A 23,005-nucleotide genomic window follows, 5' to 3' on the forward strand; every position below is an offset into this window, starting at 1 on the left:
CAATGTCACCTTTTCATTTTTATGTGGTAGGATAATTTAGTTATTAATTCTGAATTGTTCTCAGAGCTTTAACAGTTTTTAGGAGAAATAGAAGTGAAAAAAAGCAGAAATTGTCAAGAACACAGAAAACCACCCCTGTCCACTGACTGAGAAAAATAAGGTTGGGTAGTCACAGAAGAAATGGAATAGTTGCTGGTGTTTTAAGTTAAAGAGGGAAAAAAGAAAAGAAAGAGATAGTTAACTTCTCAGAGGAGGAACAAAGAAAGGATGGAAGTGATGCCAAAACACCAGAGTAAAGATCTCCAAACATTCTTCCCTCCATAAAAGCAACAAGAAAACTAGCAAAAATTGTCAAAATCAACTTTTCCAGAACTCTGAAAATTTATTCAAAACTTGCTGCAATCTAAGCAGTGTTCATTCAAGAAAAAAAATACAGCTGCATCTTGGTAAGAGATGCAGGGTTTTAATGTGCCCTTATTTCCATTCTTCCTCCCCTGTTCCAGATCTATAGTATCCTTGAAAATCAACATCCCACAACTGTGGTAAAAACTAACAGCCTGACAGTCATCAAATGGGGCCAAACGGGGTTGGAGCGCCTTCAAAACCACATCCCATGAACACTGAAAAGAATTTTTTAAAAATTAAATAAAAAAATACACATTCCCAGAGAATTATCATTATTTCAACTACCTAATGGTTCCCTGGAAGACCCCATTTACAGGGATGTCTTTATTCGATTTAAAATGGGGCCTGTCCAGTGCAAAAAGTCTTTTCTCTGAGGACATTTGTTGAAAATAACTGAAGGCAATTGTTTAACATCACAAATGCCTAAGGCAGTACATTAACAGGGCATACAATTAGCTAACTAAAAAGTAAAAAGAAAAACTGGGGAAAGAGATATCCAGAGCCTCTGAAAGGCTCTGACATATTCCTGGGACTCTAGAAGGGTATGTACCTGTGTGGGGTTGTGCACAAACTCAGAAAAGACCACGGTCTGGAAGCAGAATAAGGCTCTAAACTCTCATCTATGACTGACCTTGAAGCCCTGTGTAAGCAGGAAGTAAAGGCAAGAACAGACTTGTCAAATGCCTGAGTGTTGAAAGTATGCCCCAATACACACACAGAGTTCTTCAGAAACACACAGAACTTATTGGTTCCAGGCTTTTAAGAAAATCTGTGTCCAATCATTAGCTCACCACAAAGCTAACCAAACAAAGACTTCCATGGTCACAGAGGAAAAAGAATACAGACTTTATAGAATTAATGCAGAAAAGTCACAACCAATCAACCACCAGGAAAAAAACAAACCACCTTGGGAAAAGAGGAGAATCCGATTTCCAGAATTATCATAATATATTATTTAAGTGTCTTATTTTCAACAGAATTTGTAAGTCACACAAAGTAACAAGAAATTATGACCCATATACAGGCAAAAAAAAAAAAAAAAAAAAAAAACATCAACAGAAACTCTTAACTGAGGAGGTAGTCATCAGACTTGTAAGACAAAAGATTTCTTTTTAAAGATTTATTCATTTTGGAGGTGCCTGAGTAGCTCAAGTGGCTGCCTTTGGCTCAAGTCATGATCCTCGGGTCCTGGGATAGAGCCCTGCATCAGGTTCCCCGCTCAGCTGAAAGCCTGCTTCTCCCTCTCTCTCTGCCTGCTGCTCTGCCTACTTGTGCTCTCTAGCTCTCTGTCAAATAAATGAATAAAATTTAAAAAAAAAAAAAAAACCTATTCTCTCTCTTTTTTTTTTGAGAGAGAGGGAGAGAGAGAGTGTGCTTGAGTGGGGTGGGGAGAAGGAAGGGGAGGCCAGGGCCGGCAGAGGGAGAGGGGAAGCAGACTGACTACCCATTGAGCAGGGAGGATCATGACCTGAGCTGAAACCAAGACTCGGACGCTTAACCAACAAAGCCGCCCAAGTGTCCCAAGACAAAAACTTTAAATCAGCGATTTAAAATATGTCCAAATACTACAGGAAACCACATCTAAAGAACTAAAGGAAAGTACAGCAATGCCTCAAAAAATAGAACATAAATAAAAAGACAGAAATTTTTTAAAAAAGAAACTCTGCAATTGAAAAGCACAATAAATGAAATGAAAAAATTATTATGGGGTTCAACAGACTTAAGTAGGCAGAAAAAAAAAGATTTGATCAACAATATAAACAAACTAGACTTAACAGACATCCACAGAATATCCCACTCAAATACAGCAGGGCACACATTATTTTCCAAGTGAACATGGGATGCTATCCAGAATAGGGCATATGTTAGGCCATAAAAAAGCCTTAAAAGGACTGAAATCACAAAGTATGTACTCCAAACACAGGAGAATGAAATTAGAAATCAGTAACATTACAGAAGAGAGGGGTGTGGGGGGATGAGGTAACCAGGTGACAGATATTAAGGAGGGTATGTGTTGTGAGGAGCACTAGGTGTTATATGCAACTAACAAAACATTGAACGTTACATCAAAAACCAATGATGCACTATATGTTGGCTAACTGAAAATAAAAATAAAATAAAATAAAATAAAAATGATGAAAAAACACTAGGATATCTGAGAAATTCACAAAAATGTGGAAATTGAACATTAGATTCCATTAAATAACCAATGGGTCAAAGGAGTAATCAAGATCAAAATGAGGAAATATTTTGAGGTAAAACAAAAACAATACCAAGACTTATGAGACTTAATGAAAGCAGTACTTAGAGAAAATTTACAGTATGCACGCTTATTTTATAAAAGAAAAAAGACCTCAGGGGCGCCTGGGTGGCTCAGTGGGTTAAGCCGCTGCCTTTTGCTCAGGTCATGATCTCAGGGTCCTGGGATCGAGTCCCGCATCAGGCTCTCTGCTCAGCAGGGAGCCTGCTTCTCTCTCTCTCTCTCTCTCTTTCTCTCTGCCTGCCTTTCTACTTGTGATCTCTCTGTCAAATAAATAAATAAAATCTTTAAAAAAAAAAAAAAGACCTCAAATCAATCACCTGAACTTTTACCTTAAGAAACCAGAAAAAGAAGAAATGGTAGTTGTGGGTTCTCAAACAACAGCACTCTGATAGAATGCCATGAGGGAGACTGGGGAACTGCAGACTAGGCATTGTGGCCTTTAGAACCAAGGCAAAAGATGTCCATGTCTCTTAAGGGGATCTCTTAAAGGGGATCAGAAGATACCCTTTTCTCTTAAAGGCTCACATACATAAACTTATGGAGCAATCTCAAAGTTAAAACTAGAACAGTCTCTGTCTCTCTCAAGTTTTGGGTTTTTTTAGGGGGGTGGGGTGAGAGGCTGCACAAGCCCCTGGAATACTTTGTACAAACACCTTAAGGAAGGTGAACAACTTAATCACCCTGAACAGTAAAGCATGAGAGTGAAATTTAATTTGATTTGGGGGTAGGTTGGTGTTGACAATGTAATATTTCCAACAAAACTAATACCTATTTAGATTTTTGACTAAGAAGAGACTTCAGTATTACTACCATTAGTAGTCACATACTCTATTTGAATACAGTTTAATCTAATAAACACTTTATATCATGTTCATGAATAAGATCACTATAATAAGACACTGAGACGAGTAAGACTGCTCCTACCGACAAGGATATCACAATCCAGGGAGAGATACAATACTGTTGTCCCTCCTTATGTATGGTTTCACTTTCTGCAGGTAAGTGAAACCATTACCTACCATGGTCCAGAAGCAGAAGATCCTCCTTCTGACAAATCACCAGATGGTCAACAGCAGTCTAATCACAATATCTACGTTATTCACCTTACTCCCTCTCATCACATCAGCATTTTATCATCTCACACCATCACAAAAAGAAGGGTGAATATAGTACAACAAAGTACTTGAGAGAGAAAGACCACATTCACATATTCACTATATTCATTTTTATTGCAGTACACTGTTATAATTGTTCTATCTTATTATTAGGTATTAATCTTCCACTGTGCCTAATTTATAAGTTGAACTTTATCATAGCTATGAGTAGATAGGAGAAAACAGTATCTACAGGGTTTGATACTATCTGAGGTTTTAAGCATCCACTGGGGTTGGATTGGACATATCCTCTAAGTATAATAAGGGACCTGTATAACAAAATATAACTAGTGCTAAAGTAGAGATTTAACAAAGCATCCTGAGTAAACAAAGGAGGAAATAATTATTACTTATTTGATAAAAGTCTTGATGGAGAGGATGTCATTTGAGTTGGAATTTCAAAAAATATACTCAGGAACATTTACGAGGTATTTTGGTTTGTGTGCCTTAAGAAATTTTCAGGAGAACAGTATAGAAGAAGGTAAATGTGAACAATCAAAATGTGTCATTTTCACACTTTAATTCTTTTTGCCTCCCTCCCCAGTTTTCACAATGTATAACCACTCGCTACTCATTGCCACACTGGACTGAAAGAAAATCAACTACTGGTAGTCATCTTTCCATTTGCATGTCTGTTTTCTTTCTTACTTTTTTTTTTTTTCTTGGAATGAAGGAAATGGAAGTCCCCAGGAAGGTTCTTTCAGTGCTAGGATTTCATTATTTCTATTTTATTTATTTATTTTTTAAAAAGATTTTATTTGTCTCAGAGAGAGAGAGAGAGAGAGAGAGAGCACAAGCAGGGGAAGCAGCAGGCAGAGAAAGATGCAGGCTCCCTGCTAAGCAGGAAGCCTGATGCAGGACTCAATCCCAGAAGCCTGGGATCATGACCAGAGCCAAAGGTAGCCGCTTAACCGACTGAGCTACCCAGGTGCCTCTGGATGCCTGTTTTCATAGCAGGGCTAGAATGGGAATATCAGGAAAGATTCTTCTTCTCTCCCCACTCAGAGATCTAACACAAATTTGGCATAGGCAATACAAACTTTCCACAGTGTCTCTCCTCACCTACAGAATAAATTAAAAATAAACACTACTTTAAATAAAACAGGAATTTAAGATAAGCTAATATTAATGTCATCACCCGAAATTTTACTAAAGCTCTCCTAACTACAGGAGTAGCAAATTAGTTCTGACTCAAAATAGTAAGATCTAGCAACTTAAGCCGTTAGTGCCTATTAAAATTTTTAACGCAGTGCAAATTTTCTCAGAAAAGCCTGAAGATTGAGAAGCTTAACATTAGCATTTATCAAGAACACATTATTGGCCATTATAAATTTGGTACTCTGAGTAATGTAGGTACAAAACATCCACTGACATCTAAGTTCCATTAAAGCAGGAAGTTCTGGGGCACCTAGGTGGCTTATCATTGGTTTTTGCCTTGGCTCAGGTAATGTTCCTAGGGTCCTGGGATCCAGCCTGCTGAGCAGAAAGCCTACTTCTCCATCCTCCCACTCCCCCTGCTTGTGTTTGCTCTCTTGCTGTGTCTCTACCAAGTAAATAAAATCTTAAAAAAAAAAAAAAAAGGCAGGAAATTTTGTGTCTGTTTTTGTTCACCTAGAATACTGCTTGCAAAAGGGTAGGCAATAGATAAGTACTTGCTAAAATTTTTTTTTTTAATTTCCCATCTTGAAGTTTATATATAAACTAGAAAAGAAAACTACTGCAAATAAAACAATCAAAGAATGAATAAATATTAAAAAAAAAAATCAGTGCTGAGTATGTGTCTAGTAAAAGTATAGGAAAAAAGGAGACCATGTGGGCTGGAAAGGAGTTTTATATTACTTGCCGAACCAGTTACTGAGTAACAAATTAACCCCCAAATCTTACTGGCTTAAAATAACATTTTATTCTTTTTTTTTTTTAACATTTTATTATTCTTAAAGTTTCTAGTGGTTAGAAGTGCAGACAGGGCACTGTGGAGATGACTTTGCTCCACTATATCTGAAACTTCATCTGTGACAACTTGAAGGCTGGGAATGAGACCAATTAGCTGGGGGTTGGAATCATGTGGAGATTTCCTCACTATGTGACTGACACCTGGTTGGGTAGCCTCTCCCTCTGGTGTGGCTTGGTTTCCTCACAACACAAGGTGCTTCAGCGCAGGTATTAAAAAAAAAAATGTTGTAGGGATGCCTGGGTGGCTCAGTCCTTTAAGCATCTGCCTTCAGCTTGGGTCGTGATCTCAGGGACCTGGAATCAAGTCCCATATCAGGCTCCCTGCTCAGCAGAGAACCTGCTTCTCCCTCTACCTGCTGTTCCCTCTGCTTGTGCTCTCTCTCTCTTTCTCTGATAAATAAATAAAATCTTAAAAAAAAAAAATGTTGTTTCCCTACACTCATTAGTGTCAGGTACCTAGTAATGCTCAATAAATGCTTACTGAGTGAACTGCATGGAAACAGCTACCGATTGAAAACCCAAGCCAGCTTAAATTACTGTAATTATCTGCATGTAAGGGAGAAAAACATTGGGTATTAAACATTCACAGGAATTTTTTTTATTGAAACAGTAAAGAAATGGAAAAGAGGGTCACATTTAATGTGCATTAGCCACAGCAGTAATATATATCTCTCTTTAACCTACTAGCATTAGGAGCACATATCCAAGATGGTAAATGTTTAGAGCCCACAGAACTATGCCAGAACGCACTTTTATTGATACCACTTAAATGTCAATTTCTCAAAACAATATAAATGTTTATTTATAATATTTACAGCTAGACTGCCATTCCAAAAGGAAGCCAGATAGGGGAGCCTAAAACTCAGAACCCTATAGTTATTCCATAATACTCAGCACACTTTGTTTCTACCATAAGGCAAAGACAACTTGGAGTCTGATTGCTCCTATCCTCTACTACACCTACCTGTACTACACTGCTCTGTATGACTTTTCTTGCTTTTCTGGGATGTCTCTCACATAGGCAGGAAGGGAAATAGATGCCTGACAAAATTTTAACATCCAGTATCGAGAAACTCCTCTCCTCCAAACTCACAGAGCTAAAGTTCTTGGTGAAACTTTATATATATGTATCAGTTTTTAAATGGCCATGCCTTTAAAAAATAAATTTAAATCTACCTCCAAAATGAACGATAAACTTCCTTTTAAGTTTATATATTTATTGAGTATTTATTTATTTAAGTAAACGTGGAATTCGAACTCACAATCCCAAGATCAAGAGTTGAATGCTCTTCTAACTGAGCCAGCCAGACTCCTCAGTGATATACTTAATTACCCTTTTTACTATATAGAATTTTATTAAAATAAAGGAGATATTATTTCACATTTTCCTGGATTTTTAAAGCAATATGGGACAATTAAAACATTAACCAAAAGTTGAAATGGAGAGAGAAACCAAATATCTAGAAATTCTGAAGTCCTGAGGGAAAAACACTGTATGTATCTGAAGAAAGAAAAATTATGAATATGATGATGAAACCACATTATCATATTTATAATCTTATACATAGTGAAATAAATTTATTATTATTATATGCTTTCTGGATAAAGTGACTCAATGCCTGAGTCACTCAATGACTGATCTTCTGAAAAGGAACTAAGAAAAGTAAACAAACCACAAATTTATTATTTTCTGTTGTTATTATCTAGAGCTCTGCTAATTACAGCTGATCACTGAACAACACAGGTTTAAACTTCATGGGTCCTTATGTATGAAATTCCTTTCAATAAATATACATACAGTACTGTAAATGTATTTTCTTATGATTTTTCTGAGTGTTTTCTCTAGCTTACTTTATTGTAAGAATACAGTATGTAATACATAAAGCATGCAAATATTGTTAACTGACTTATCATTAACGCTTCCTGTCAACAACAGTAGGCTATTAGTAGTTTGGGAAAGTTAAAAGTTACATGGATTTTTGGGGGGCCTGACTGGCTCAGTCGGTAGAGAATGTGACTTTTGATCTTGGGGTCATGCATTCAAGCCCCACATTGGGTGTAGAGCTTATTTAAAAAAAAAGAAAAAGTTACATACATGGATTTTTAACTGCAGGGGTGTTGGGGGAGGTCAGCATCCCTAATCCCTACATTGTTGAAGGGTCAGCTGTAATCTATTTTTCTGAGATGATGCCAAAAGCAGCCTCCACTTTTCCCACAAACTATCCAAATTAAGATAACTTTTCTCAACATGATATATGTAATTTGGAGTAGAGGTATTTATATTTTTAAAAGTTTTTTTAAATACTTTCCACAGGGCATAATAGCAAACAAAGAAATCTAAAGCAGTAGATGGCTGTGCTGTGTGAAAGAAAAATTTTAGACAGTAATCCCAGGCAGGAACATGTTCTAAATTCAACACCTGAAAGAACCTTGCTAAGCATTAAGGATTCTGCTTGATTTATAATCATTAAAACACATGTACATAAACCACAAGAACTGACTCATTACATTTTATTTTTAAAGAATAAGAGTAAAGGAAAGAAACAAAAAGTTTTCACTGTAGCTTTTCTTGTATTTATACACAAGAATACACTAAATTGTTTGATAAGACATTTCTAAAATATATTTCTAATTATAATTTAGAGACTGTTAAGAAAATTAGTTTGTACTTCCTAGTTAAGTGCTACTATAGTTGAAACCAAAATACTCTCAATCCTATGATATCACCAGAAAGTCAGGAACATATCAATTAACCCCTACATTAATTTTTCTAAAGATTTAGCTTATAAACAAAGCAATTAATTCTTCCTCTGCTTGTTAAATAAACACCGCCCTCTGGAGGTAGAAATCTAGCATAATTTGAGAACTCTTTTTTTCATTTCAATATATAAGAATTAAATGATATACCATATTATCAGTGGTTCTCAGCCACAGGTGTGCAACAGAGCTACCTAAGGAATTTTCCAAAACAGATACATACACAAACTCCAGCCTAGACCTCCTGGAACATGAGCATGTGTGATTTACATACAAGTTAAGTCATAATAACTAAACATTTTAGGAAATATCTATGATTTCTCTCTCATCTATTCCCCCTTCTTGAACAGTCCCCAAATATATTTTGGAAAATCACTCTGCCCCCTTTTAGAGCTCCATCTGATCTAGATTGGACTGAATCTATATCTAGCCTCAAGGATATACCCTGATGAATTTAGGTCAATTAGTAATTATCACACTCTAAGCCACCGGGTGTTCCATAGCATCTTGTAGAGGGACCCACTCATTCTTCCTTTAAAGACGACAGGGCTGGGGCGCCTGGGTGGCTCAGTCAGTTAAGTGGCTGCTTTCGGCTTAGGTAATCATCCCAGAGTTCTGGGATCGGGCTTCGCGTTGGGCTCCCTGCTCAGTGGAGAGCCTGCTTCTCCCTCTCCCTCTGCCTGATGTTCTGCCTACTTGTGTTCTCTATCTCTTTGTCAAATAAATAAATAAAATCTTTAAAAAAAATAATAAAGACGATGGGCATGAGGATATAAGGTCTGGAACTGTATCTAGGCAGCCATTTTGTTACCAGAAAGAGAGAGACTACAGCTGCAGGGGCACCATGTATAGCCTGACAATAAGGCCAATGCTGCATAAGCAGAGAAACTGGGTCCTTCGTGACATCTGCTGAGCAGTGGGCTCATATGAATCATATGAGCCTCATATGAATCTTCCCTATTCTTGGACCTCCAGTTACATTTAGCTAATTAATTTCCCTCTATTGTTTAAGGGAGTTTGAGTTGGTTTTTCTGCCAGTTCTTCTCAATTTCCTGTTAAAAACCCCAATTAATTACAAGCATTTTATTTAAAACATTTTATTCAACATTCTAAAAAAAAAGGTTAACATTTCACAATACTCATTTGGAGCAAGGGAAACATTTCTTGACCTCTTTCTGAGCCTTAAAAATTTAAACCAGAGATGAAGTTGGGACTGTCAAAATGACATAGCTATCCGCTATCCTCTCTAGCTACTTTCTTCCTGCACTACTTCAAGAAATGATGCTCTAATAATCTATGATCTTGATCTAGAAATACTAGTAGCATATACCATCTAACTCATGAGCCACTTTGACTACTGCCACTGTAGACAAAGGAGGAAAAAGTAGACATGACTAAACACAGAACCCTACGATTTAGTTATAATGGGGAAGGAGTGTGATTGGGGCAGTAGAAAAGAAATATGTCTAAGATAACTACAGATTTTCCAGGAAAGGAGACAAGAAAAATGGTGCTAAAGCTGCAAAAAATCAGAGGCAGAAAAAAAAGCCCATTTTAGAAATTATTTTTTATTTAAATATTTTATATGTCAGTGTGATAATCAGGGGAAGTTATTCTATCTTCATATTTGGTACCTAAAATATATAAACTTGATAAAGCAGAGGCAGGGTTTGAGAGGACTGACTCCTTTTTTTAAAAAAAAGCTCGACTGTCGGTGAAATGCTAAAATATCATTGCATGCTATAGAGAAATCATTCACAAAAAGAACAGTCATTCAATGCAGCAAACTTGTTTTCTTATTTTAAGAAATTGCCAGACACCCCAACATTCAGCAACCACCACCTGATCTATCAGCAGCCATGAACACTGAGGCAAGACCCTCTGCCAGCAAATACTACACCTTGCTAAAAGCTTAGATGATGGTTAGCATTTTTTAGCAAGAAAATCTCTTTTAATTAAGGTTTGTACACTTTTATAGACATAATGCTACTGCACACTTAAATTCTGGTATAGTCTTGTCTGCACAGAAACCAAACAATTCACCTGACTTGTTTTACTGATATTTGCTTTATGGCAGTAGTCTGGAACCAAACCCTCAGTATCTCCAAGGTCTGCCTTATAGGTTTTCAGCTAGTCTCAGAGTCTAGAATAATTTTTAAATCTAGCTTCTAGATTATCTAGCATTGTTATAGGTCATTATAAATTGGATAATTTTCTAATGCTCAATTTACCTAAATTACCTCCTTTTCTTTTTCAAAAGGTGGATGCTGCATTTTACCTTTCTGGTTTTCAGGGGCTTTAGTACCTCAAAGTGTTAAAGAATGGCTTGGGGCTTTGTAGGAGCATCTGCCACTTTTTAGGTAATCCAGGTTGTCTGTCTTCAGGTTTCCAAATCATCTGATATAAATAGCTTTTTTAAGTACTCCTCAACCATTTCCTTCCCCATTCTATTTCTGCTTCCCACCACTTTTATATAGGAAGCATTTACTATAATTAAGTGATTAACTGATTATAAATTACAGAAAAACAAACCAGAGCACTGTCATGTATCAATGGAGTTAAGGTGGTCTATGAATTTTGTTGATCTTCCTCCTTTGCTTATAGAACTGCAAAACATTTTTGGTTTTGTTAGCTTTTATGCTTTTGGCGAAGTAGCATCCCCACTATTTACTCTTCTGGATAACTGACTGAATTCTTCATCCTATTCAATAAATATTTAAGCTTTCGTTTTTTTCTGATTTACCTTTTAGGATTTTATGTCATTATGTCAGCTAGAAGCTGATTTATATAGCCCTCTCTAATGAGGGCAGATAAGAGAAGAAGCTGGTGTTAATGGGTGATAAAAGAAAGAAATGCTACATGCACTACCTTTACAAATGACAATCAAGGGGCGCCTGGGTGGCTCAGTGGGTTGGGCTGCTGCCTTCGGCTCGGGTCATGATCTCAGGGTCCTGGGATGGAGCCCCGCATCGGGCTCTCTCCTCCGCAGGGAGCCTGCTTCCCTCTCTCTCTCTCTCTCTGCCTGCCTCTCTGCCTACTTGTGATCTCTGTCAAATAAATAAATAAAATCTTAAAAAAAAAAAACCCACAAATGACAATCAAGTTGCACAAATAAAACAAGAAATTGTCACAATCCACTGATAACACAAAAGACTATACACAGAGCATAAAATCAGAATTTGAAATGCACCTGATCAGTCAAGAATACTGCAAGTGTTCTAGTGAAGCAGTAATATATCAATTTTATATATGTAAAATAATGTAATAATCATAATTTAAATAAGAAATTCTAAGACTTCCTAATACTTTATTTATACCTGACTAGTTTAAAATGTATGATTATGCCAGTTTATAAATTTATGTCTTTACTAATAAAAATTAATACAAAATTTTACTCAAACTGTAATACTTCAGTTATTCAGAGGTCACATACGCAGTTAATAAACAGGAAGGAAGGAAAAAAGTCTCTAAAGAGTCAAAATTGGCATTATAGTTCACACAATAAATAAGTTGTAGTAAATTCTATAATGGAATGATACACTTCTTAAAAATAAACAAATTATAGCTAGATGCAATAACACAAATGAAATATCCCAAATCGTGTTGTGTGGAAGAAGTTAGACACACAAAAAGATGCATTCTGCATGATTCCATTTAAATAGAACTCAAAAACAGAAAATATTAATCAATGCTGTTAAAAGTCAGTACTGAAAGGAAGAAGAGAGCAGCTAGGAATAGGAATGACAAAGGTTTCTACATTGGTATTAATGCTTTATTTCTTCACCTTGTAATTACATGAATGAGTTCACTTTTTTTTCAATTTAAATAGAACTTTTTTCTGAGCAGTTTCAGATTCACAGCACAATTGTGGGAAAGGTACAGAGATATCCTGTACCCTCTGTCCCCACATCTGTAGTCTCCTCCCCTATCTAAATGGCCCACCAGAATGGTACATTTGTTATAATCAATGAATTTACACGGACACATTATTATCACCCAAAGTCCATAGTCCACATTATGATTCAGTTTTGATACTGTACAGCCCACGGGCATGGACAAACGTATAATGACATGTATCCTCCATCACAGTGTCATGCGTGGTAGTTTCATTGACCTAAAAATCCTCTGTGTGCCACCTATTCATCCTCCCTACCACCAAACTATGGTAACCACTGATTCTTTCACTGTCTCCATGATTTTGCCTTTGAATCATATAATACACAGCCTTTTCAGGCTGCCTTTTTTTTTTTCCTCTTAGTAATATAGCATGTAAAGTTCCTCCATGTCTTTTCACAGCTTGATAGCTCACTGCTTTTTAGTGCTGGATACCACTCCATTGTCTAGATATCAAAGTTTATTTATCCATTCATTTGAAGAACATCTTGGTTGCTTCTAAGTTTTGGCAATTAGGAAGAAAGCTGCTACAAACATTCATGTGCAGGTGGTTGTGTAGACATAAGTTTTTGACTCATCTGGGTAAACTAACAAGGAGTGTAACTATTGGACTGTATGGTAAGAATATGTTTAGTTTTATAAAGAATTGCCAAATTGTCTTCTAAAGTAGCTATACCATTTCGCATTCCCACCAGCAATGAATGAGAGTTCCTGTCCCTCCACATCTTTGCTAGTATCTGGTGGTGGTAAGGTTTTGGATGTTAGCCATTGTCCTTGATTTAATTTGCAATTCCCTAATAATAGATGATATAAAACATCTTTTCATATGCATACTTGCCATTTGTATATTTTCTTTCATGAGGTGTCTACTCAGGTCTTTTCCCCATTTTTTAATTGTATTGTTCATTTTCTTACTGTTAAAAGAGTTCTTTGTATACATATTTTGAAAAACAGTCTTTAATCTGGTGATGTCTTTTGAGAATACTTTCCCCCAATCAGTGACTTGTCCTCCTACATTCTATTGACAATGGCTTTCGCAGAAAATAAGTTTTAAATTTTAATAAAATCCAGCTAGTCAATTCTTTCATGGATGGGGCACCTAAAACGTCATCCAGATTTTCTCCAATGTTAACTTCCAGGAGTTTTGTAATTTTACATTAAATCTATGATCCATTTTTGAGTAAATTTTTGTGAATGGTGTAAGGTCTGTATCCAGATTCATTTCTTTGCAGGATGTTCTAACACCATTTGTGGAAAAGACTCTTTGCTCTAATATATTGTCCTTGCCCTTTTGTCAAGTAACAATTGAGTACATTCATGTGGATCTACTACTGGGCTCTCCATTTTGTTCCACTGATCTCTATGTCTGTTTTTTGGCCAGTAACACACTGTCTTTATAATAAATCTTAAAGTCAAGTAGTGTTAGTCCTCCAACTTTGTTCTTCTCTTTTACTATCATGCTGCCTATTCTGGGGTTTTTGCCTCTCCACAAAACTTTACAATCAGTTTCTCAATATCCATAAAATAACTGCTGAGGCTGTGATGAGGAATGCCTTGAATCTAAAGCTCAAGTTGGGGGCACCTGGCTGGCTCAGTTGGTAGAACATGTGACTCCTAACCTCAAGGTCATGAGTTCTAGCCCTACATGAGGAGTAGAGTTCATTTACTTACTAACTAAACAAACAAATAAATAAAGCTCAAGTTGGGAAGAACTGACATCATGTCGCTATTGAGTCTGTTAACAACAGGAAAGCTATTAACTTTTGTACATTAACCTTGTATCTTGAAACTTTACCATAGGGGCACCTGGGTGACTCAGTCTTTTAAGCATCTGCCTTCAGCTCAGGTCCTGGGTCCTGGGATCAAGCCCTGCATCGGCCTCCTTGATCAGTGGAACTTGCTTCTCCTTCTCCCTGTACCCCTCCACTCTGTTTGTGTGCTCTCTCAAAAAAAAAAAAAAAAAAAAAAAAGCAAAAAGAAAAGAAAAGAAACCTTGCTATAGTTGGTAATTAAATTCCAGAAGAGTTTTTGTTTTATTCTTTTGGATTTTCTACATAGACAATCATGTCATCTGCAAACAAAGATCACTTTATTTCTTCCTTCCTAATCAGTACATCTATTATTTCCTTTTCTTGTCTTACTGAACTAAGTAGGACTTCCACTATGATGCTGAAAAGGAATGGTGAGAGGGAACATTTTTGACTTGTTCCTTAGTGGGAAAGCTTCTAATTTCTCACCATTAAGTATGTAGATGTAGGAGTTTTGTATATATTCTTAATCAAGTAAAGGAAGTTCCTCTCTCTTCCTAGTTTACTAAAGAGCTTTTCTCATGAACTGGTGTTGAATTTTGTCAAATGCTTTTTTTGCATAAATTAATATGATCATGTTATTTTCTTTAGTTTGTTGATGTGATGGAATATATTAACAGGTTTTATTTATTACTTTTGAAGATTTTATTTATTTATTCGAGATAGAGAGAGAGCAAGAGAGAAAGCACAAGCACAAGCGAGGGGGAGGGGTGGAGGAAGAGGGACAAGAAGGCTCTCCACCGAGCAGAGAGCCCAATGTGGGGCTCGATCCCAGGACCCTGAGGATTATGACCTGAGCTAAAAGCAGATGCTTATCCAACCAAGACACCCAAGCACCCCATAGTAACTGGTTTTAAACAATTTTTAAATTGAAGTATAGTTGACACACAATATTACATTAGTTTCAGGCATATAACATAGTGATTCGACAAGTGTATGCATTATGCTATGTTCACCACATGTGTGGCTATCACCCGCCACCATCCATTGCAATTATAATACCACTGGCCATATTCCCTATACTGTACCTTTTATTCCTGTGACTTACTCATATATTAACTGATTTTTAAATGCTGAACTAGCCTTGCATATATGGGAAAAATCCCACTTGGTCATGATAAAGAATTCCTTTTATAAGTTGGATTCAATTTGGTAATATTTTGTTGAGGACTTTTCCATCTATGTTCATGAGAGATATTAGTCTGTAGTTTTTTTTCCTTGTAATGTTGTTTGGTTTTGGTATTAGGGTAATGCTGGCCTCAGAGAATGAATTTGGAAGTATTCCCTCTGCTTCTATGTCAGAGAGATTGTAGAGAACTAGTATAATTTTTTTCCTTAAATGTTTGGTAGATTTCATCACAAAACTCATCTGGGCCTGATGCTCTTTCTGTTTTGGAAGGCTATTTATTAATCATTGATTGAATTTCTTTAATAAATACAGACTTATTCAGATTATCTATTTCTTCTTGTGAAACCGTTACTGTGCATTAGCAGATTTTGTCTGTCAAGAAACTGGATCATTTCATCTAGGTCATCAAATCTATGGGCATAGAATTGTAAATAATCCTTTACTCTCCCTTTCTTTCTTGACCCACATGTTATTTAAAAGTCTGCTGTTTAACCTCCAAGTATTTAGGGATTTTCTAGCTTAGCTTGTTATTGGTTTCTTGTTTAATTCCCGCTGTGGTCTGAGAGCAGATACTATTATCAGATTTTTATTCTTTTAAATTTTTTAAGATGTGTTTAGAATAAGGCTGTCTTGGTGACTGTTACATTTGAGCTTGAGAAGAATATATATTCTGCTGTTGTTAAATGAGGTAGTCTATAGATGTCAATTATATCCAGGTAATCCATAGTTCAACTATGTCCTTAATGATTTTCTGTTTGCTGGATCTGTCCATTTCTGACAGAGGAGTGCTAAAGTCTCCAACTATAACAATGGACACATTCATTTCTCAATGTTGTAACAGTTTTTGCTTCACATATTTTGATCCTCTGTTGCCAGGCATATGTACACCATGGATTTTTATGCCTTCTTGGAAAACTCTCTTTATTCTTTATTATTTATTTAATGCCTCTCTTTATTCCTGTAACTTTCTTTACTCTGAAGTCTGCTATGTATTAATATAACCACTCACTTTTTTGATTAGTGTGAACATGGCCTATCTTTATCTATTTAGTTTTAATCTATATGTTTAATCTACATGTAATCTACATGTTTAAAACTACATGTTTTAATCTACAAGTCTTTATATTTAAAGTGGGTTTTGTAAACAACCTATAGTTGGATCTTGTTTTATTGATCTATACTGATAATCTCTTTCAGTTAGCATTGCTAGGCTACTGATATTTAAAGTGATTACTGGTATAGCTGGATTAGTATTTGCCATATTTGTTACTGTTTTCTATTTATTGCATTTGTTCTTTGTTCCTACTTTTGTGTTTCATTCTTTTTCTGCCTTTTGTGATACTGAATATTGGCATGATTCTCTTGCATTCCCTTTCTTAGCATATCAGCTATGCTTTTTTGAAAACTTTTTTAGTCATTGCCCTAGAGTTTCCAATATACCTTTATAATTATGTCAAGTCCACTTTGAAATAACACTATACCATTTAATGGGTAGTGAGAGTATATTCCTCCCCCCTTGGATTATTGCTGCCATTCATTTCTCTTATACATAACAATATATAAGTGTACACATACACATAAAGCATACACAATTGAATACATTATCATTTTGAACAAATGGTTAACAATTACAGCAATTAAGAATAAAAAAATAATAAAAGCTTTCATTTTACCTTCATCTACACTTTCTCTGATGCTTTTCCTTTCTTTATGTGGACCTGAGTTCCTGACCTAGATCACTTTGTCTCTGAAGAAGTTATTTTAACACTTCTTGCAAGGCAGGTCTACTGGCCACTAATGCCCTTAATTTTTGTCTGAGAAAGTCTTTCTCCTTCAGTTTTGAAGGATAATTTCACAGGATATGAAATTCTAGGTTGGTGGGTGTTTTTCACTCAACACTTTTGATATTTCACTCCATTCTCTTCTTGCTTACATGTTTTACAAAAAGAAGTCAGATATAATTCTTATTTTTGTTAACTCTGGGTAAGGTGTTTTTCCTTCTGGTTTCTTTCGGGGTTATCTTTAATTTTGTGCAGTTTGAATATGATATGCCTACGTGTAATTATTTTGGTATTTATCCTGCTTGGTATTCTCTAAACTTTCTGGATCCATGGTTTAGTGTCTGACATTAATTTGGGAGACATTCTCAATCAAAACTGAATCAAAGGGTCAGCTGGGTAGCTTAGTGGGTAAAAGCCTCTGCTTTCGGCTTGGGTCATGGTCCCCAGGTCCTGGGATCCAGCTCAGTGTCGGGCTGTCTGCTCAGTAGGGAGCCTGCTTCCCTTCCTCTCTCTCTGCCTGTCTCTCTGACTACTTGCAATCTCTGTCAAATAAATAAATAAAATTAAAAAAAAATACTACATCAGATTTTGCTTCTGTCCCTTTCTCTCTTTTTTCTCCTAAACATATTCCCATTCTATGTATGTTTACCTTTTGTAGTTATCCCACAATTCTTGGATATTCTGTTTAATTTTTTTTTTAGTATTTTTTTCTCTTTGTCTCTGTTTTGGAAGTTTCTATTGACATATCCCCAAGCTCAGAGATTCTTTCCTCAGCTGTGTCTACTCTATTAATGAGTGCATCAAAGGCATTCTTCATTTCTGTTATATTGCTTTTGATCTCTAGTCTTTCTTTTTGACTTTCTTAGACTTTCCATTTCTCTGCTTACATTAGCCATCTGTTCTTTCATATTGTCTACATTATCCATTATGTCCTTAGACGCATATTAATCATAATTTTTAAAAAATTCCTGATCTGATAATTCTAATATCCCTGACATATCTGAATCTGGTTCCAATACTTACTCTACTCTTTTTTTTTTTTTTTTTAAAGATTTTATTTATTTATTTGACAGAGAGAAATCACAAGTACACTGAGAGGCAGGCAGAGAGAGAGAGAAGGAAGCAGGCTCCCTGCCGAGCAGAGAGCCCGATGTGGGACTCGATCCCAGGACCCTGAGATCATGACCTGAGCCGAAGGCAGCGGCTTAACCCACTGAGCCACCCAGGCGCCCCTTACTCTACTCTTCAAACTGTGCTTTTTGTCTTTTAGTCTTCCATGAATTTTTTTCTTGCCAAACAGACATGATGTACTCGGTGAAAGGAACTGTAATAAGTAAGACTTTAGTAATGTGGTGGTAAGGCGTAAGGGGAGAGGAAGTGCTCTATAGTCATGCTTAAGGTCACAGGATTTGTTGTTGTTGTTATTGTCTTAATTTTTATTATTTAAGTATAGTTGACTGGGTTGCAATCTTTAAGTGAGCTTTGCTCCTTGGATATAAAACTTCACAAGTGCTTCTCATTTCTTCCCCTTTGATGGAACAAGATGGCAATAGCAGCTGGAGTTGGATATTTCCCTTCCCCCAATCTGATTAGGCTCTGATAAAAGAAAACCCAACAGTTCAGGCACTGGTACATAGTTTCTTTTGAGGTTAGGTCTTGTTAAGAAGAATAGAACAGAATGCTCTGGTGTATTTCAAAATGGTTCTTTTTCCTTCCCCATTGCTGGAAGCATAAGAAGATTATTCTTCAGTCTTCACTGGAAGAAACTGGTAGAGCTCCAGGAGGGACAACTCACAAAAGTGTGAGCCCCACCCAGATGGGGTCCCCCTTGAGTTTTAACTCCCTAACTTGTCCACACTGAGCCTCCAGCAATTCATTAATACAGTTCAGGTTTTCCAATACTGATTTCTGTGGAAGTTTATGGCTCCATTAAATTGTGGTTCTCTGTATTTTTCAGTCTGTCTCTCTCCAATCTGGGGACCAGCAGTTTGCCCTATGATCTCACTTCTCTGACAGATCAAAGAAATTTATTTTTCAGTTTTTTTTACTTGTCAGGACACAGTGACAACTTCCAAGCTCTTTGCATACTAGAATGGAAACTAGAAGTCTGTATTTACCTTTAATAATTAATTGAGCTATATATATTTATAACTTTTGCATATATAAATTGTGTATATATATATATGTTACACTTAATTTTAAAAGATTTTGTAATAGTCCATGTACCATGTCCTTGCTCTATAGGATGAGAATTTCAAGCTCATGATCAAAGACAACTTACCACTGTCACTTTAACCATAATTCTAAAAAAAAAAACTTTGCTACACAGTCATCAACAGATTTTAAAACAGCAAATTAGAAAAAGAATCAGAAGCATATTCCATGTAGGCACTTACAGTTGGAATCACAGCCAGGGCTTTTTAGAATGGCAGGTTGGAAAAACTCCCTGGAGCAAAGTTAAAGAGCTCTGATGCTAAAGAAAAACTGGGCCATTTCCCTACTATATAGATTAGAAAGGTAATGGTATTCCCATCTTTCCCCCTCTATTCTGATGCAAATCTTTTCAGTCAGAAGTCTTAAAGTAGCTCTCAGTGTGGGTCCAGGTTAATTTCAAAAAGCTGAGGTACTGCTTGAGGCTAGAACTAGTTACTTAACTTCTTTTGTATCACTCACAGATTTAGCAAAATAAAGGCATGCTAACAAGAGAGTTTATATAATATTTCATAAAATAAGCAAAGGTAAAAATCAAGGACTTTGTGTATGCATCTGTGTTTTTTGGAGGGGAAACAAATGGGGTGTGGGTAAAAGAACCTTTAAATGCTTATTTCCATAATCACTGGGCAACTAAATAGGAATATGTTTGCTAGGGTCACTGGACTGAAAAGAATTAGGCTAAGAGGTTAACTAAGCAATGTATGCTAAAGTCTGTAATCAAGACTGTACTTTAATCAGCTCCTTGAAAGAGGTAATAGACTGACTGTTCCCTAGGAATGGAAATTCCCCCCAATCTCACTCAATAATTCACTTTCATAATGATTTAATAACTCTCACTATTAAATTGCTTCCTTATATTATAGTTTAAGACAAACTTCCCTTGAAACAGACAAAAGGTAGAAATGAGCACAGCTCTTGTTCTCATTTCATAAAATAGAAAGGCTTCCTGAGTTCTGTGTGAAAACAAAACAAAAAACAAACAACAAAAAACAAGGATGCTCTACTATTTGTACAGGCTGCACTTGATTTTCTGATTTCCAAGAAAACCCAACGAGTATTCTATAGCAATTATAGTTTCAACTAAATTATCTATAACTTAAGGGACCACTGGAATGATGAACCGGAGCTAACATATCTAAACATTCCTCCCAACAAGCAGATTTGGGGAAGTATAGTTCTAAGATCCCTTAATCTAAAAGTAGCATGTTCCAGTGTCTTGGTCCTTTGACTTATAAATGAAAAGGAAATTTGCTTGAAGATCCCTAGATATACCAGATGTCAAGGCAATTCATGTTTTAATGAGAGTACAGAGTAAGCTTGTTAAATATAATGTTAACAGTTAAATATGCTTACAACTCCAGTCCTTAGCAAATCTCTTCTTGACAGTATATGAGTAACATATGGACATAAGGATAGAGAACAATTATGAAAAAGAAGAAAGATTGTGTAAAGTCCAATATAAAAGAAAATAATTTGTCATTGGATTCGAAAAATATGCAAAAACTTGTGGACTTTCCTCCCATGTTATAGTACTTAACACACCATACTGTCAAGTGTCTTTTTTATAGATTTTTTTCTCCTATGAGCTTCTTGAGGCAGGGATACATTTTTATATTTTCAGCACCTAATAGAGCACTCAGAGCATAGATGATGTACAACAAATGACACTACACTAAGTATCTTTAAACTCCATAATAATTGTGTGACATAGGTAATACATTACTACTCAAATTTTATAGAAAAAAAAAACCTGTGAAACATTAACAGTTGAAAAATGTGCCCAAAGTCACACAATAGTCTAACTCCAGAGTATATTGCCGTTAATTACTGTACTATACTACCTGAATAAATCAATGTCTGCTTTGTGAAGTTTCTGTCTCAGTTTTAATAACTAATTTCATTTATTTGCTCACTCAGATGTCATCTGCATTTGTGCTTTAATGTATTAGGATGACTATATGAGCTCAGGAACCATCAGAAAAACGTAAGATCTGGGAACCAACCAGATAATTTTAGGAGCCAAGAGTCATTTCTGGACTTCACACTTTCGAAGTGTGGTTATTGTTAACATTAGTTATTTCTAAATACAAGTATATTGAATTTTTTAAAATGTAAATGATTATAATATAATTATAGGAGCCAAGGTGGTAATTTATAATATATCAAGAGTAAAAGCATGGTAACACTTTAATAAAAAACTTAGAAAGGAATATGAGGTTAAACTAGCCAGCCTAGGGGCACCTGGTTGGCTCAGTTGGTTAAGCATCTGTCTTCAGCTCAGGTATGACAGGGTCCTGGGATTGAGACCCAGAGCCAGCTCCCTGCTCCGCTCCCTGCTCACCAGACAGCCTGTTTCGCCTTCTGCCCTTCCCCCACTCATGCTTTCTCTCTCTACCAAATGAATAAATAAAATCTTAAAAAAAAAAAATTAAACTAGCCAGCCTATTTTAAAGATAAGAGATCAGTAAGTGGTTTATATTAATTTAATAAACTGGTCAATGAAAAGGGATTTATATTATAAGATTATGCCAGGGTCTCATCTATATGACCCCAAATCAATAAAATTATGAAAACAGTTTATAAAACAAATTAATGAAATTATTCAATCTACCATTATTCTTAAAACAACCATTAATTAATCTTTTGGGATAGCACACAGTATTATATAAACAGAAATCTTTCCATTCAGAAGAACATAGGACTTTGGTAAGATGTAAAAAGGTAATATTTATTTTTCTTCAGATCAGAGTTAATAAAGAATATAAAGCCAGTCTTACACTTATCTAATTCATCTTACATTTTTAATTTCCAAACACACACATGTATACACATTACATATAAAATTAATTATGGAACTGTGAGACATTAACAGAAATCCAGTTAAAGCTGATTTAGCAATACTGTAAGTCTTCAAAACATGAACAAAGTGTAATATAGTTGTGGAAAATCAATACATTTTTCTCCATTTTAGGGACGATGTTTAAAATGCCAAAAGGAAACTCACATTTATCTATTTGTTGTTGACAATGATTAATCTCTAATTTTCAATGGTTCCGAATATAATGGAATCAAGTGTATGATAAAAATTGTCTTATATTTTTTAAAGTTTGCTTATAGTAATAGAAATAAAACTTTTTGGTCAGATTTTTACATACCTTAAAAGTAGAAAGTCCATAAAGTCTTGTGGTATGAACAGTCTCTTGAGAAATGTTTGTAATATTAGTTATAAAGTCCTCAAGGTATTTGCAAGCTTGTTCCAAGTGTGTTGTGTTTATGATGATTTGCACTAGCTAGAAAATACAAAATAAATCTGTTAAAATGTAGGTTACATGTACACAAAACCATCTGGCTTATGAAAATGAATTATTATTTTCAGCAATTGTACCATTTCTGCATAATTATAGCTTTATAGGATACAAGGGATTATCTGATTTCAAAAGCCTGCTGCAAATACTATAAATGCTATAATTTAAAAAAAAAATCAAGAATCTAACTGCCAATTAACTTAGAACAACTCTTAAAAGTACTTTTCCAAATTTTATACATTTACCAAGTTAAAAAATGAGTATTTTCATTTTTCATAGAAAGTCTGGCAATCACAGATCTACATATGTGTTTTAATATTCTCCATGTAAACCCTTTCCCCT

At 35.6% G+C, this 23,005-nt stretch overlaps 1 protein-coding gene across 8 annotated transcripts in view; it reads right to left on the reverse strand.

Annotated features, from left to right (window-relative positions):
* The window catches only part of EXOC6 (exocyst complex component 6), a 364,257-nt gene that overhangs the window by 80,150 nt on the left and 261,102 nt on the right, over window positions 1-23,005 (reverse strand). For all 8 annotated transcript variants that reach the window (XM_059169437.1, XM_059169440.1, XM_059169439.1 and 5 more), the window contains one exon: window positions 22,514-22,648. In XM_059169437.1, coding sequence (XP_059025420.1) covers window positions 22,514-22,648 — 135 coding nt within the window. The remainder of the gene's footprint in view (window positions 1-22,513; window positions 22,649-23,005) is intronic.

The sequence above is a fragment of the Mustela lutreola genome, chromosome 4 (assembly GCF_030435805.1).
Source record: "Mustela lutreola isolate mMusLut2 chromosome 4, mMusLut2.pri, whole genome shotgun sequence".
In the NCBI taxonomy this organism is placed as follows: Eukaryota; Metazoa; Chordata; class Mammalia; order Carnivora; family Mustelidae; genus Mustela; species Mustela lutreola.